Below are 17,746 nucleotides of genomic sequence, written 5' to 3'. Positions count from 1 at the left end.
CAGCTCCGCAAGGATTCTGCTTCTCCCTCTGACCTTTTCCCCTCTCATGCTCTCTCTCACTTTCTCTCTCTCAAATAAATAAATAAAATCTTAAAAAAGAAAGAAAGAAGAGGCAAGTTGTTCCTCATTACTGTAGGACCCCGTAGAAGTTATACAACAGCACTGTCCCTCACTATCAAACTAAATCAATGTTAGTTTCCCTCTCCCTATTTCAAAAGCTTCCATTTCTGAGATTCCTCTGCCCACAGGGGCTCTAGAAAGTAGGAAGTCTGGGTCTAGGTAATCTGCAGTTTTGTGGAATCCCCTCCCTTATACTATGGTGTCCTGACTGCTTAGAGTGACTTTTACTTACCTTCTGTCAAAATCTGCTTCAAGAAAGACTGTTTGAAAAAACTCCAAGTCAATTTAGCCTCATTCCAATTTACAAAAGCCTAGGAGAGAAAACAAAACAAAACAAAAAGCTCCCAGACACTTCAAGTCTACGAGTACAAGAAGCCTCCACGGGAGGCAAACTCATCCTGTTCCCTAAATCCCAACTTGGAGAGTTCCCACTCATTTTTCATTTAATACTAAGCACACAGAAGGGAACCAATGAATCCTGGCAAAGGGTTTCCATTGCTTAACACAAAGATAAAGTCTCTAGGTGGAAACAGCACCCATGGAAGGATCCTGCCCAAGAGTCATTATCTGAGACCCCTAAGGAACTGAGCTGTCCCCTCGCTGCCCAGATGGTAAGTCAGCCGTATCTAACACACACAACTCAGAGTCATTTCGTGCCTTTAAAAATGTCTGAAGCACGCCATGGTGCAGAACAAATTCTGCTCCACACATCCCAATACATTTAATGCTATATTTAATTTAATGCTATATCTAGCCACTGAGGGTCCCTTTACACAAAGTATATGAGATTTGTTTGTGTTTCAAAAGGAAACCAGGCTTCCTCGGTCAGCCAAACAGCTTAGAACTGGTATGACAGAGGAAAAGAAAAAACAAGCCCAGAGCTTTGATATGGCTCTTCCCAAATTGTCCATTTCCTAAGGACAAGGAGGATAAGAAGAAAGCAAACACTCAGGAAGGGCAGAGGTCAACCTGTAAGAGAGAGGCCATCTCAAAGGCAGCTTGCTGACCACAAAACGGAGGAATAAGGCACCCAGCCAAAAAAGACTTCTATCTCCCGCAGTACCCTCTGAAGGCCCCTCCTCTCTCACGGAGGCATCCTTGGGTCCCAGAATGTTTAATCTAGGTATTAGGCTTTTAATCTCAGAGCACCTGCATTTTGAAAAATTCTTATTAACTCAAAGTGATGACTTTGAAAGGTAGAATTTCAGGGGTCTCTTTGGGAGGAAAGGGCTGAGTCACAAAGGCCAAGCCCATTTTACCTCTCTAAGAGATCAGTTACAGCTATGGAAGTTGGCAGAAGGGTAGATGTAGAACCTGTTCTAGTCACATGGTCCCCTTATCTCCGCCCAAACCCCGCTGAATAGAGCACTGTTGTCCGCTGGAAATATAATGCAAGCTACACATAGAATTTAAAATTTTCTAGCAGTCACAGTGAACAGTAAAAAAAAAAAAAAAGTAAGATCATTTTAATTTTTTAGTAAGATTATTTTAGTATATTTATTTAACCCCAAACACCAGCATTTCAACACATATATAAGTATTAAAGGCATTTCACGTTTTTTCCATACTAAGTCTTTGAAATCCAGTGCTTGCATTGCACATACAGCCCATCTCAATCCCATATGCTCTATAGCCACAGCTGGCTGACGGCTACCATTTAGGACAAAGTCCAGAGAATCCCTTGAAAACAAGGATCATTTTCCGTCTTCAAATCTCTTCACCCCTTGATTTCACAGCCTTTCTTCCAGACACTGTGAAGACGGGCCTGAATCCTCCCAAACCATGCTGCCCTCAGAGCATCACTGGACCTGGAGCAGATGGCACCGGGAGCTCTAGTCCAGGGGTAAATATCCCCTCTTGCTGTAGGAGAAAATTAGGTCTCCTTTCCCCAGAACAAAGAGCACCCGAGTATTTACCACCACTAGGGGGCACTGTGAACCGCATCATCCCCAGCACCCATTGGGCCCTTTGCTCCAGTGTAGTCGAGGGCAGAACATTCTCTCTATCTCTGTCGCACTCTACACCCCAACACGAGGTGGTCCCCTGGGGAGGATCTGTGCAGCAGTGCCCGTGCTCTCTTCCAAGAAAATGAACAGTTACAGCTGGCCATGGGGTTCCCGTGGCGCCCACTTGCCAGAGGCTGTGAATGGGTTTGGGAACGTGATGGATGGAGCTCTCTAAAAAAAAGGTTTATCAGAGTGTGATCTTGACAGTGCATCTGACCTGAAAGCTCATACGGGAGCATTCCATTCTCCTAATGGCTTCAATTTAAATGGGCCCACAGTTTAGAAGGAATGGTCACACTAAGTGCTTATCTCCAAAATGCTGGCTCAGGGCATAGAGGCAGGAAGTCTGATCAGAGATTGGGTTTCTTCTCCGAGGTGTCTGCTAAGTAGTAGGAAAGAAGTAGCATATTCTTTGGGCTTTTACCATTTTCTTTAGAACAGATTTGTCATTTGGGAGGTCAAAAGAAGCCTATTTCACAAGAGCTAGGTTGTTACTGCTTAGCTGGTCTTCATGGCTGCGCATTTCTCTGGAATCCTCTCATCAACAAGCCATTCCGCTGCCTCGCTGTACTAGTAGAGAAACTGAGGCACGGATGGCAAAAGGTGATGGGCAGTGCCCTAGGGGGAAGGTCTTCAGTCAGAACTTGGGGACCCAGGATGGAGTGAGTCAGTGTTCCCCTTCCCAAACTCTTCAGCCTCAGAATGGTCCAGTAGCCATGTGCCTCCACTGACAAGAGTCAGCCGGGGGTCTACAGCCATGGTCCTGTGTCCTACCCTGTATCACCTCCACATCCCACACAGGACCCCTTCACCTCCCTCTTGCTCTGGGGCCATCGACTCTGCCCCAGCTGTGTCCCTACTCCCATGTCCACCCACTGTCCTCATCACTCTCATTTGGACAACTGCCCCTGCCTCCTCGTGAGTTCTTTCATCTCCAAACTTTTCTCTAGCCCATCCTTCTCCCGGGAGGGTCTGGCCTTTGGAGTAGAGCTCAGACACTGAGGCCCAAGGTGCAGCTCCCAACTTCTGAGTGCGAAAGCTACGGGCAACACACTTAATTTTGCTAGGTCTCCATTCTCCCATCCACAAAATGAGATAAGGAGTCATCTCCTAGAGCTGGTCTAAGGACTGAATGAGAGAAACGAGGCCCTCGATAAACGTGAAGCAGATGGTAAGCGCCTCCACATAGGCAACTGGATCCCAGCACTGTTCCCGAACCTTCCATCAGGCTCTGCTGCCCCAGAATCAAGCCCACACTCCAGGGCACCAAGGTCGCTACCACTGGCCCTAGCCCAGCAGGCCAGAACCTCCTTCCAACTTTTGTTTCCTCGCCTCACCCCCACCGTCCAGCCAACCTAAGCTCCATAGTCATCCCCGCAATCCCAAGGCCAACACAGCGATGGGCATGTAACGGCCCCAAGCAAATGTCCTTTCTCCCCCAGCCACACACACACGCATTTCCACCACACATGCACATTCACCTCTGCCTGCCCACGTGAGGCCCAGCTCAAAAGCCTTCCTCCATGTTCCCCAGGGAATTCAGATCCTTTTTTTGTGCTTCTATTTTGTTAACACTCCACACACACTGTCTGGCAGTGGTTAGCTGAGTCCACACCTTATCTCCCCTCCACAAGGCAAGTTCTGAGGGCGGGGCCCCCACTCGGGACACCTGGAACAGTGCTTACCACAGAGTACTGCCTAATACATGCTCGCTGGGTTAAATTCCTCGGCTTTACTTAAATATTAGCAGATCTCTCCTATGAAACCACTCAGAAGTGTCAAAGAATAAAAAAGATAGAAAAGGCAGCCATTGGGACGCCTGGGTGGCTCAGTTGGTTAAGCCGCTGCCTTCGGCTCAGGTCATGATCCCAGCGTCCTGGGATCGAGTCCCACATCAGGCTCCTTGTTCTGTGGGGAGCCTGCTTCTCCCTCTGCCTCTGCCTGCCACTCTGTCTGCCTGTGCTCTCTCTCTCTCTGACAAATAAATAAATAAAATCTTTAAAAAAAAAAAAAAAAAAAGAAAAGGCAGCCATTAATCTGAGGTACCACTTATTTATGTTAAGGCTAAGTAAGTCTCTACAGAAGATGGAATTCTACAAGTACAGAAACAAATCTCCCCATTTGGTCAAAGCGGTTTGGGTGTAACTGCTCGAGGAGCTGTCTGAGGGAGCCCCCAGGGCACAAAGCTGCTCCCGAGAGTCAAGGTGGGCACACCGCTGGTGGGAAAGTCATCCAATGCATTCAGATTCAATTCACTTCCTTCCTCTTTTACAAAAAATAAAATTGAATCATGGATTGTTCTACCTCGAACTTCCTAATCGCTAAATCTACAAATAACTACTTTGGGCAATAAGCCAATTTCTTTTGGAAGGCTGCACAACAGAGAAACTGAACCACAGATTAAGGCTAGTCCACAGACACAAGTTAGAGAGAAGTGGGTCCCAAGTCAGGTGGGTGATGTTGGTTTTGTCACTTGACTCCTCCGAACCTCAGTTTTCTCACTGGCAAATGGAGACAGTACCTCACAGGGCTACTGGGATGGCTCAGCACACAAGTCCATGCCAAGTGCTCAGCATAGCACCAGGCACATGGTAACCGTGCAGTCAATGGTAGCTACTGTAAACAGCTTTGTGCAAGTTCAAATACCTTCACGATTCCTTAAGTCTTCAAAGGGGCCTCATGGGTCGTGTAGACCCAATAATTTCACCTTAAAAATAAGGACCCTGAAGTCTGGAGAGAGTTCTATAGGCTTTATATCTGCACTCACTACCCCCTAAATGCACAAGAAACTCCCCGAGGCCCAGTAATCACCTTCCTACATGTCCTCTATCTACATGTGTTCTATCTATCAGCAGGGACGGTGCCACTGTCTAAAGACAGATACACATCCCTTCTCACAGTCAAGGCTCTGTAGCAGCAGTCGGAGCCTGGGAACTTGCAGGATGGAATGCCAGATGAAACCACTGAGTTCCCACCCAATGCCATCAGACACTGCCTTGCTAGGCTATGCCGGTGGACCCATCCCTGCTAGAGCAGCAGCAGCAGAGGGGGACGGTATCAGCGGTCACTTATGGACACCCACTTGTGTCAGCCATGCCCCATTTCATCGTACTCACACAAGCACCTTAGAAGAGAGGTACTCTTAGTATCCCCACTTGACAGATAAGGAAACCCCAGCTTGGAGCTGTGAGCCCACCACCGGGTTAAATATACACTAAGGCTCTTTTCACTACCCACTGTCCCCTTTCCTATATTAATGGACTAAATGCTCCTTTCCAAAATACTGCTGGGCACAGGGACCAGCACAGTATGAAAAGCTGGCCAGGCCTGATACAGATGAACACTGGGAGCACTCAGGAGGGGAACTTTCCTGGACACTCAGACCTGCTCTGTGGGCAGGCGGCAGCAGCACCAGACAGAAGTGATCCCAAGTCCATACCCTCTAAGCCCACAGATGAGGCACTTTGTGGTATCCCAAAACTGCCACGGTGATTTAGGTTAAAGGTGAGATCTGTTTGATCAGAATGGAGAACTCTTATCTAACAAATGAGAACATATCTTTCTTTGTTACATAATATCTGGTCTTTCTTGAAAAGCTGTATAACAGGATTCCAGAAGTTCTGAGATATATGCCTCAAATACTTTCCTACTTTCTCAAGTAATCACAAAACAGGAATAAGGAGAAGTCCAGCTGAAGCCTTACCTCAGCTACATGCACCGCATCTAGCCAACAAGCATGGGAAAAAGGGAAAGTGGGTCAGCCCCATTCACAGAGCACCGAGCAGAGGCAGTGAGCCAGTCATGTCACGTGCACAAGTCAGGGGCTGCAGACAGTAGCAACGACCCCACCAGAGTCAGGAAATAAAAGTCAAATGGACTGAGCGTTGAAGAGTTCAGAAGAAAAAGGTTATGCCTTGCTCCTACACATCAGCACCTGGAATCCTCAGTGGGATTTCCCTCAATGGGAAAGGGCGTCACCAGAAAGACCAGCCCGGCTCTAGGTGATGGAGCAACGCAGGGATCATCCCTGCTTTGTCGGCACACTGGACTCCCTGTGCTGCACGTCAGTCCTGGGAAAAACCAAGACACAGCCGAATAGAGATGCATGTGGTAGTTACAGTCCGTGCTCTGTGGGCATTCAAGCCACTCCACGCTCCTGCCCTAACTCTGACCCTCACCGTGGCCAGAGGGTTAGTCTCTAAACCTCAGTTCCTCAACCCTAAAATAGAAATAATAAGGTCAGCCTCACAGAGTCAGTATAAACTTTAAACATAAGGCAGGTAAAGCATTCAGCACTGTGGCTACACAATGGTTCTAAACGGGGGGCAGTGCTGTCTCCATGGGACATGTGTCCCAAACGGAGACATTTTTGGTTATTACAGCTGAGAGGTGGTAGCTACTGGCACTTAGTGAGCAAAGATCAAGGGTGCTGCTAAGCATCCTGTAATGCCCAGGCCAGCCCCCACAATAAGGAATTATCCAGCCCCAAGTGTCAGTAGTGCCCAGGCTGAGAAACCCTGCCCCAGCACACAGCAAGCACTCAATAAGTGTGAGCTATGAAATCATCCTTACGATGACAGCAATCAGTGAGAAAGTAATAGTTTCCTCCTTTCCAGGATAATCAGCATCTGTGATTAAAATGATAGGAGACAGAGTGTATTACTTACTCTATTTCTTGTAACACTGGGTAACAGATCCGTCATTCTGGAGACGGGAAGAGTCTGTTGCTTGCTTGATTCTGCAGAGCCCAATAACTTTGTGAAATAAATAACATAGCAGAGCACCGGGACGGTAGTATATAAAAGCTGAAAAGAGAAAATAGTGGATTTAAGTGGCATGCTTTTAATACAGGCAGAATTAAGATTTGCCTGGAAATCTGACCCCAAAAGCCAAGTAACAAAGAGAACTGTCTTCATTAACTGCACCTTCCAGTCAGCAGTGCCTCCCGCTCTGGGGAAGAGCCAGCTCCACTGCGGCATCTCTGGGGAAAGGGCTCCAAACACGGCAGCTGACTGGGAGAACGGCTCTGGGCAGGCAGAGCATCATTTCCCTGACAGACATCCCCTAGTGCCACCACCACAGCAAGGACAGACATGTTCTCAAAGGAACGACCCTCCTGCCTCAACAGCACCCTGCGAGGACCCACATGTCCTGTGCTTACATGCAGAGACCCCCGTCCTAGATGACAGGGGCTTTCCCAGAAACCCAGAGGCTGTGACGGGGACTACAAAGCAGAACTGAGCTCTTAGCTCCCTCCTCTCAGCCAGGTGCTTGGGCAGGGCAAGAGCCACTCCAGGACGGGGGAAGGAGTCGGGGTTGGGGGTGATAAGAGGGCCCACCCTTTCCTCCACAGAGCCAGAACAAAAGGGTGGCTTGGGGCCAGGAGCCACAGCCTGGGGTTTTGTTTGCAGTTTGGGAGGAATATCCAAACAGCCCCTTTCACAGGCTCCCTTCTGCCTTCTCTCCATGCTGTGAATGCAATGCACACTACCTCGGAAGGGAACGGGCCCTCTAGGTCCTGCTTTCAATCTGGAAATGCCAAGCCTGCTCCTGTAGCCAAGGCAGAGTCCACCGTCCTTTCATGCCTTGTAAGAAGACATGGCAGCTCTGTTGTGAGCCATGCCACCTGATGCAACAGCCCCTATGACAAGAGGACTCCCTCCTCCACCTCCCTGCACCTTCCCGCAGACCAGCACCTGGGGAAAGAGTGACAGTCCATGGGCAGTCTTCAGGTAGAACATCCTAACTACGGAATCCTTCCCCTATTTTGACTGAGGAAAAATTTACATAGAATAACACCGAGTGTTATAACCATTTTAAAACATGCAATTCAGTGGCTTTTAGTACATTCACAGTGTTGTACAACCACCACTTTCTTCCAGAACATTTCCATCACTCCAAAAGGAAATTCTGTGCCCATTAAGCCATCACGCTCCCGTCCTCCACACCCCAGCAATGAAAATCTGCTTTGTCTCTATAGACTCGCCTATCTGGACACTGCATATTAATGGAAGCGTGCAATCGGTGGCCTGGCGCCTGGCATCATCCACTTAGTATAATGGTTTCCGAGTTCATGGTGCCATGGCACGTTATCATTTTTATGGCTGAGGACTAATCCGCTGTGCACGTATGCCACGTTTTGTTCATCCATTCATCAGATGATGGACATCGGGCCTGTTTCCACCTTTTGGCTGTGGTGAATAGTGTTGCTATGAGTATCTGTGTATGAGTTGTTTGAACACGTTTTCAATCTTTTGGGGATATACCTAGGGGCAGAATTGCTGGGCATAATACGTCAGTTCTACATTTAACTTTTTGAGGAACTGACAAACTGTTTTCCACAATGGCTACACCATGTTACACCCCCGCCAGCGATATGAGGGCTCCAATTTCTGCATATCCACATCGACACTTGTTATCTTCTTATTTTTTGGTAACAGCCACCCTAATGGGTGCAAAGTAGTATCTCATTGTGGTTTTGATTTACGTTTGCTAATGACTAATGATATGGAACATCTTTTCATGTGGTTATTGGCTATTTGGGTATCTTCTTTGGAGAGATGTTTATTGAGGTCCTTTACCTACTTTTTGGGTAGTGTGCCTTTTTGTTGGTGAGTTGTAAGAATTCTTTATATATTCTAGAGTGACCCTTTTATTCGACATATGATGCCATGGGGTAAGGGACTGTTTAAGGAAGAACCTGGAAGTGGGTTGGACAAAGGGGAATCCCAGAGCCGTGGTGGGGATCGCCTGCTGATATGAAGTGCTGTTGGCTCTTAGACCTCTCACACAGACACTGACAGAGAAAATGCCAAAGAGCTCTCCCAAGTCTTATAATAAGAAAGCAAGTAAACTCCGAATGGGCCTTGCTGACCTAGGATGTATCCTGGGTGGGAGCATCAGAAAGTCCTAACACAAGTGTCTTTCCCAAGAGGAGTCAACCAATAATTGGGCATCTTCATGGCCTCCTGTCCTATTAGGGAGAGTATATAAAAAACATGATGAATGTGGAGAACTGGAGTCCCAGATCGAATAAAACACGGCAAAAATTATCACAAATAACTCCTCTAAGATATGCAACTATTTCAACTATTTGCAAACTGCTTTTAGGAGGCAATTCTCATTCTTACACCACTGATTTGCAATCTACTTTTTCTGTGTTTCACAACAATATTTGTAGTTTTTGCTAAGATACAGGAAAGACTTTCACATAAGTCGCTACTAAAAATTTTAACTTATCTTCCTATACATTAAGAAAAATTACAAACTGCTTTGTACTATAAGCTGTTCCAGTAACTATGTGATCATAGGTTTCATTTTTAAAATGAACACTGTAGTCCAGTTGTACTTTCATTAGAGCTAGGGATATGAACTAGAACTAGAACATGGGATGGCGACGAGGCCAGGCCTGCCAGAAGTGAGAGTGTGCCTGCTAGACCTTGGTTCCTGTGCTCTGCATTGTGTGAGATCACAGTCCAAACTCCGAACAGGCTTGGCAGAATTTCCTCCTATTCTGAAAACACCTGATTGAAATCCAGGGAAAAATCACACACATGCAATTTGACTCCCACCCCACCCCCTCGCTGCTTTCTCCCCTCCTCCATAAGACAATCAAAGGTGAATTTGGAGCGGGCTTGCCCACAGAACATCTAAAGGAGTCGCTATGTTTGACAGCGAAGTCTAATGCAGGGACCTCACCAGGCCCCTGGGGACGCCAGGAGCAGGAGGGATAGCCAAAGGAAAAGCACTGTCAAGGCTGTCTTTTTAGAGCTCCCAGCCTGCCTCACATGCATGAATACTCCAGATGTAAATCACACAGTAATGGGAACAAGAAGAAAAAAAATAAAATGGAGAAACATAGATTATACAAAAGTGAAAAGCTGTAACTCTTACCTGGGCCAAAGAGAAAATGTACAGCCCCCAGTGAGGCAACCACAGCACGAGAAAAGCTGTCAGGACACTCTTGAGGATGACGGACAGGCTCTCAGCAATCACCTGCAGGAACAGGGTAAAGGGGGCACCTCACATTAATAAAAGCTAAAGACGCACAGGAATGACAAATAGGAGCCTGGGACAGTGGCCACGCTGGCAGTGAGGATGGGGCACAGGGTTAGACACAGCACCCATAATACTCTAGTGGGCTGGGCGGTTTGTTCATGGACCTTCAGTATACTATCATGCTTTAAGATTCACACATATGCTATATATTCTCTTGTACATATCAAGTTACCTATTTTGCAAGATGAAAAGTTACTGTTAGTATGCAATTACGAACAGAATCACTAGAAAAATCTGAAAAACCTTTACAGTCCTCTTAAATTCTTATCTAAACTAGTAACTTCCCTATTAGTAAATCTATTTTGCATTATTAGTATATAGCAGAGGTATATATATATATATCCCAGCCCATCTGCCAAATTTCAAGGAAATGAACTAAACCAATTATGTTATCTTTTTCCAAATTCATTTTTAGATGCAAATCTGAAAAAAATCATCCTCTCCTAGAAAACATTTTTAAGAAACCACTCTTTCTCTTATTTTTCACACTTCCCATCAAAGCAGAGGGCACACTGACCTTGAGTTTGACAAACATCTGTGCTTGTGCCAAGACCCAGAAGGGCTCTCCCAGAAGCTCTACCACGGCCGAAAGACCAAACACCACCACTCCAGTTCCATAGTGGGAGACGACATTAGGATCCGGCACTTCAAGCAACCGTAACCACACCCAGCCCAGGAACAAGGACCAAAACACACCCAGGGGGACGCTAGAAAAGGGAAAAAATGTTTTTTTTTTTTTAATATGCTAAGTATAAAAATAAATATATATTAAAATAGTCACACCGAACAGAAAGGAAATATAATCATAAAAATAGCTACCACTTATCAAGGCACTTCCTATACGCCAGGTACTCGATTCACTCCCTTTACGTCTCCAACTCCTCCCAATGATCCTGTCATTATCCCCATTTAAGTGATGAGGGAACTAAGGCTGATGACGAGCACTGGGTAATCTGGCCAAGGTCATGGACAGTTAGTCAAGGGCAGAAGCAGAACCCGATCCCCATCTAACGCCAAAACCTACACTCCTATCAAGTGTATTACGCTGAGGAGATAAGCAAAATTCCCGGAAAGTACGTGCCTGTTGTTGGTACCGCGAATGACTAAAAGACAGTATCCCGCTGCGTTCTTGCACCCAGATAAGCAGCGTCCCTTCGCACGTACACCACAGAGCACTTCAATATGACTGAGTAGTTAACTGTCAGGCCTCGAATAAAATGAACACCTACCAGCCTCACGACAGTCATTTCCATGGGGCAAGAAGGAGTCATGTAAGCCAGCACCAGCCCTCTCTGCAGGGATCTAACTGCAGAAAAGCCATTACAAGTTTTAGCTGATGTATTTGACCTTCAGGATTATTCTAAAAGGCTCAGAACTGAAGTCAACCTAACAAAATTGAAGAAAGATATAACGAAAGTCCTAAAAGGCTTTCAAAAAATACTAAGTGGTTGTTAAAAGCTTGGAAAAGACTACAGGGGCAAAGATTACAAATGAAGAAGATAGCACAGTCCCAGTGGGGCCCAGAATGGGTATCAGGAATGGCAGAAACAACCTCCCAAGAGGGTAGAAACAGAGCTAGAAACCTGGCCCCAAAAGCCCCACCCGGAGCTCTTGGCCACCCACAGAGAGAACAGCCAACAAACTCTTTCCAATTGGACTCTCTCTCCTTCTTGCCCCATGCCCAGGCCCCAGAAACACCCCGTTAAACCGAAGCTGGAGACAATTCAGCTTTGGACAGATGTTGCTGTTTAACCTTTAAGACACTTGCTTTCGCACTGTCTCCTGCCAAACCACAACTCACGTTAGCCACAAGAGGTTAAAGGTTTGGCTCCAGTCTCGCTGGGGGCCCCCGCTCAGACATGCTCTACGGAAGGCCTCTCTGGCCAGGAAGATGGTGGTCGAGTAAAGCAGTGTTAGCCTGTAAAGGAAAAGCAGAAATCAATAATGACTCTGTTTTTTTTTCACAGAGAGAATTTCTGAGATTTTGCCAGCAACAGGAAGGAAAAGTCTTGGGTATAAGTCACTGGTGGTGATGTGAAGAGCAGTGAGTTCCTGCGGGGCCCCATACTAATCTGATCCACTTGAACAGCAGAGTTAGGAACGGAACAAGGGACACCTGAGAGTGTGCCTACAGAGCATTATGCCAGAATAGACACTGCTGCAGTGGCTCCCAAAACCTACCGCTTCAGAACAAATAACAGAGGTGTGGCTCTGACACTAAGGAGAAAAGGACAAGGTATGACTGCACACAGCAATCAGATCTCTTGGTCACACTGAGGCCGGTGACCTATCATTTCTTATAAGAGAAGCAGAGGCTCTACTGAGCGGAAGCTCTGGCCAAAAGCTTTCTCAGGACAGCCAACAGACTTGTTACACACGTCACCGCAACCCAGGTCAGCAAGGCTTGTCTGCATACTTGCTGGGTGGGCAATACCTAGGTGGACCCTCCTGCACCTGGGTGAGTGGTAGCTGAGGTTTTCCCTCATCAACAGGCTGTGGCTGATGAAGCTAGAGTGGGGACAGCCCACGGCTAAGGTCTCTCTGAGGTTGTCCAAGGATCATGTGGCCACCCAAGGCTTCTGTCCACCACTGCCAATGAGGAGACTGGACCATATGGTAAGTAGGGGGCGGGCTAGACCATGGCTGTCAAAGCAGAGACTTGCCAATCTGGAGGAGACCAGATGGCGAGAGGCCCAAACTGTTTTCAAATCTGAGCCCCTAAGAGATTTGGTCCCCTTCCTTCCTGCTTTTTTTAAAAAAGATTTTTGAAAGATGTTATTTATTTGAGAGGAAGAAAGACGAGTGGGGGGAGGGGCAGAGGGAGAAGCAGACTTTCCACTGAGCAGGGAGCCCCAGGCAAGGCTCCATGCCAGGATCCCAAGATCATGACCTGAGCTACAGGCAGACCCTTAACTGACTGAGCCACCCAGGTGCCCACATTTTTTACATTTTTAAAAAAAGATTTTATTTTGGGGCGCCTGGGTGGCTCAGTGGGTTAAGCCGCTGCCTTCGGCTCAGGTCATGATCTCGGAGTCCTGGGATCGAGTCCCGCATCGGGCTCTCTGCTCAGCGGGGAGCCTGCTTCCTCCTGTCTCTCTGCCTGCCTCTCTGCCTGCTTGTGATCTCTCTCTGTCAAATAAATAAATAAAATCTTTAAAAAAAAAATAAAAAAATAAAAAATAAAAAAAGATTTTATTTTTAAGTAATCTCTACACCCAACATAGTGCTCGAACTTAAAACCTCAAGATCAAGGGTCACATGCTCCACCCACTAAGCCAGCCAGGCGCCCCTCTTCCTGCTTTTCACAGTATTTCTTAAAGTATGGTCCTTACTTTAAAATTATCCGAGGAGGGGCGCCTGGATGGCTCAGTGGGTTAAGCCTCTGCCTTCGGCTCGGGTCATGATCTCAGGATCCTGGGATCGAGCCCTATGTTGGGCTCTCTGCTCGGCAGGGAGCCTGCTTCCCCCTCTCTCTCTGCCTGACTCTCTGCCTACTTGTGATCTCTCTCTCTGTCAAATAAATAAATAAAATATTTTTAAAAAAATTATCTGAGGAGCTTGTCAAAATACTGATTCCTGGGCCCCTACTCAGTCCCACCTATAGTAAACCACACGATTCCTTTGCCCATCAAAGTTTGAGAACCTTCTGCAAGCTCGGAGAACAGAGCCCAGAGCTTGTTTGGTGGGTATTCTGTGTGAAATGCTGTCTGGAACATACCGTCTTATTTATCAGGACACGATGCTACACCTGAGAGGCTGAGCTATTCTGAGCACTCACATTACTCCATATACTTTTGTGTCATTTGTGAATTCAGAATATGTGTAGGCGCCCTTGAACGGAAAGGAGAGGAATAAAAAAAAAAAAAATGGAGTCTTAAAGACAAAGAAAGGCAGCTCTCTAAGAGCCGCCGCTGAGGGACTCGTGACAGGGACTCAAGCTCTCACCCTAGCTTCCATTCTCCAATTATAAAAGTCACTGAGGAGGGAAGGCAGCCTGCTCCAGGCCTGCAGTTATGAAGCACATCCTCAAGCACTGCAGAATTCCTGCTTCCCTCGCTGTCAGCAGGACAAGAACACAGGATTATACCTGAGACAGGGTTTGCAAGGAATTACTCCCACTCCTCTCCTGGGTTCCCAGAGCAGCCAAACCGGAAGAGCTGGCAGAGAAATGTGCATTTGGAGGCCGCTAATGGAAAACACTCCATGGGGCCATTAGAAGCAACATCACCTGCTCATTCCCTCACCCCAGCACGCTCTCCCTCAACCTGCTGCTAGAACACTCTGCTTCTGGGAAAGGGCCGTGCTTCTAAAATCCGAGGGTGACACAAAGGTGCCCTGACTCGGGGTGTGGGCTGTGGGCAGTGCCAGGGCTCATCTCTTCTTACCTTACGTTCACTATGCCAACGATTTCCTTTGACAGGAAGCGAAGAACAAACGCATTCAAGACAAAGGTGATCACTCGAAACAACACCTACGGAAAAAGAGGGAAAATACACGAGAATGAATTATGTTGGGAACATTTACTTGTGAAATGAAAACAATGTGGCTGTTCTCCCTAATAACGTACTGACAGCAGCTTCGCCAGAGACCCTCTCAGAAATGCGCCGCCTGTCTGCATTTCTGCTGAAATGTCATTCCTTGGGGTCCCTCAGCACACCTGTGCAATGGTCAAGAACCCACAAAGGCACATGGAAGGCTCCCTAATTTATTGATAAGAGGGAGGCCCTGACATATTCAGTGAATGTCTTCGGGTTCAAAGTTAGGCGCTCCAGGAGACAGAGAATTCTAGTTAGTGCTTCACATTGGCCACCCCCCTCCAGCCTGTTTAGAAATAGCACACACTTAGCAAGTGGGAGCCTGTAGGGTACGGCGGAATCTCTAGGAATCACAGGGCCTAATTTCTCTTTCTTCTCTGCCTAGTAATATCTGGGGATTCTGATAATGACTTTTAGTCTCTTTTAACTTGTATTCTCAAATAGAAAAGAAAAAATATTTGCTGCTTTCCTGAGAGGAGTTGAAATATCTTTTTTTTTTTTTTTTAATTTGAGTACAGGGGTGCCTGGCTGACTTAGTCAGTAGAGCATGTGACTCTTGATCTTGGGGTTATGAGTTTGAGCCCCAAGCTAGGTATAGGGATTACTTAAAAATAAAATCCTTTATTTTTTTAAGGATTTACTTATTTATTTATTTGACAGACAGAGATCACAAGTAGGCAGAAAGGCAGGCAGAGAGAGAGGAGGAAGCAGGCTCCCTGCCGAGCAGAGAGCCCGATGTGGGGCTCGATCCCAGGACCCTGAGATCATAACCTGAGCTGAAGGCAGAGGCTTAACCCACTGAGCCACTCAGGCGCCCCAAAAATAAAATCCTTTGAAAAAATTTTTGAGTACCACCAACACACAATGAGGTAACTTTTAAATGATAACTGTAAATAATAATATAAAATGGGGAAAGGGAGAAAGAGTCCAGCTATCGCCATTGAAGAGGATATATACCAAGATTTCAAACCTGTCAATTCAAGAAAACTACCTGAGCAAAGAATTATTGCAGGAGACAGAGAACAGGGTGCCAGGTGGGAATGCTAAATGGGGATACTGACCAGCTGCAAACCTCAGCGCCCCCTCTGCATCCAGGCAGCACAGCAGGTGGAACTCAAGTGTGCTCCCTAGCAATCACTCTGAGAGTTGCGTGTGAACAGCTGCAATTTGTTTGGTTGTTTTTTGGTTTTGGTTATTTGGGTTCTTTAACAAAGATTTTGTTTATTTTATTTGACAGAGAGGAGAGATAAAGCAAGTGAGCACACAAGCAGGGGGAGCAGCAGAAGGAGGAGAAGCAGGCTCCCCACTGAGCAGGGAGCCTATGCTGGACCTGATGCTAGGATCCTGGGATCACGACCCAAGCTGAATGCAGACGCTTAATGGACTGAGCCGCCCAGGCATCCCTGGTTGTTTTTTTGAGAGAGAGCACGTGCCCTTTTTGGGGGGGGCGGAGGGAAGAGGAGGGAGCAGAGGGAGAGGGACAGAGAGAATCTTAAAATCCTCAGCAGGCTCCACACCCAGTGTGAAGCCTGACATGGGGCTCGATCTCACGACTGTGAGATCATGACCTGAGCCGAAATCAAGAGTTGGAATGCTCTCCTGACTGAGCCACCTAAGCAGTCCTGAACAGCTAAACCTTGAAAGATTTCAATCAAAGTATACCAATAGGCCATGACGGTCTGAAAAATCTCTGGGGAAAGATATGACCAAAAACGGAGAGTACAGTTTACCACTGTTAGTGTCTGTAACACTAAAGTGTCATAGAGCAACAAAGTTTCCAAAGCCAAGCTACCACAGTCCTAACCTTTATGGAGTCAAAGGTGGCCTTTTGGGAAACGCCTGATGAAAGCTCTGTAGCTCTCCTAGGAAACATGCAGATATATACATATACATATATATATATATATATACACACACACCAAATTCTTTACTCAATTTTAGACGTTTGAAGCCAATTCATGGGGCCCTGAGTGGAAAAAGCGCTCAGCTCAGAGTCTCAAATCACCACTTAGCTGTTAAACCCATCATCTCCTAACTCCTCTACCTATCTCATATGGTTGAGAACAAGGATCAGACAAGATTGTGAAGGTGAAAACATTTTGAAAAACACATACAAATGAAAGACCTTCATACTTTCACTATGATCAGCTCAGAATTAAGAGAGAGAATAAGCTCTCAAATTCTTGCAGAATACAATGTAATTGCAAACCTACCTCAAGTATTTGCATCGTAATGTGAGGACGCATATGAGATTAAACATACACAGATTAAAACACTCAGGAAGCCTAGATTATGGCTGTATTCTTAAAATGACGTACACCTATTTATGCTAACAAGAGTCAAAGTTATCATTGTCTAAGAAAATGTCTCAGGCTATATCCCTATCTCCTAGTTGAAGAGTTGAGTTAATGAAGCTCTGAAGTTGTTCATGCCACACAGTATCCGCTCCACACAGTGGCCCTTACTGGCAACACAATCTTCATTTATAAAAGACTTCATTTATAAAAATCTTCATTTATAAAAGACTTCACAGTTTATTTTTTCACATTAAAAGGAATTTATTACATGCATCATATATGTATATTTTAATTTTAGCTAATATACAGTGCAATACTGGTTTCTGGAGTAGAATTCAGTGATTTATCCTGTTCACATGACACCCAGTGCTGATCACAAGTGCCCTCTTTAATACCTATCACCCATCTAGCCTGTCCCCCACCCACCTCCCTCAAGGGCTTTACAACTTAAAAATAGCTCTTACATTTGGTACCCATTTGCCCCTTCAAAGCAACTGGGTAAATGCACAGGAAGCAAGTTAAGACAGAGCAAAGTGATTTGCTCAATGTCACACAACAATCATACGAACCAGCTTCACTTTACAGGTAGGCACCTGACTCCTAGTCCATTGTATTTTCTGCTAAGATGCGGTCTGTTTGTTTGTTTATGAAGCCAATCCAGGTGGTAAGGTATCATCAAAGATTGAACGATCAGCATTATGGCTCAAACACCGAACTCCATTATTTATGT

General features: G+C 46.2%; 1 protein-coding gene across 3 annotated transcripts in view; it reads right to left on the bottom strand.

The window, feature by feature from the left end:
- RFT1 (RFT1 homolog) overlaps positions 1 to 17,746 on the bottom strand; it is a 37,040-nt gene that overhangs the window by 17,937 nt on the left and 1,357 nt on the right. For all 3 annotated transcript variants that reach the window (XM_047691911.1, XM_047691921.1, XM_047691930.1), the window contains exons 2-7: positions 14,570 to 14,655; positions 11,986 to 12,102; positions 10,702 to 10,891; positions 10,020 to 10,121; positions 6,794 to 6,931; positions 353 to 431 (exon numbers count right to left, since the gene is read on the bottom strand). In XM_047691911.1, the coding sequence (XP_047547867.1) occupies positions 353 to 431; positions 6,794 to 6,931; positions 10,020 to 10,121; positions 10,702 to 10,891; positions 11,986 to 12,102; positions 14,570 to 14,655 (712 nt within the window). The remainder of the gene's footprint in view (positions 1 to 352; positions 432 to 6,793; positions 6,932 to 10,019; positions 10,122 to 10,701; positions 10,892 to 11,985; positions 12,103 to 14,569; positions 14,656 to 17,746) is intronic.

The sequence above is a fragment of the Lutra lutra genome, chromosome 1, assembly GCF_902655055.1.
Source record: "Lutra lutra chromosome 1, mLutLut1.2, whole genome shotgun sequence".
Classification (NCBI taxonomy): domain Eukaryota; kingdom Metazoa; phylum Chordata; class Mammalia; order Carnivora; family Mustelidae; genus Lutra; species Lutra lutra.
Note: the sequence above shows the minus strand (reverse complement) of the source record. Positions and strands in the feature narration are given on the sequence as shown.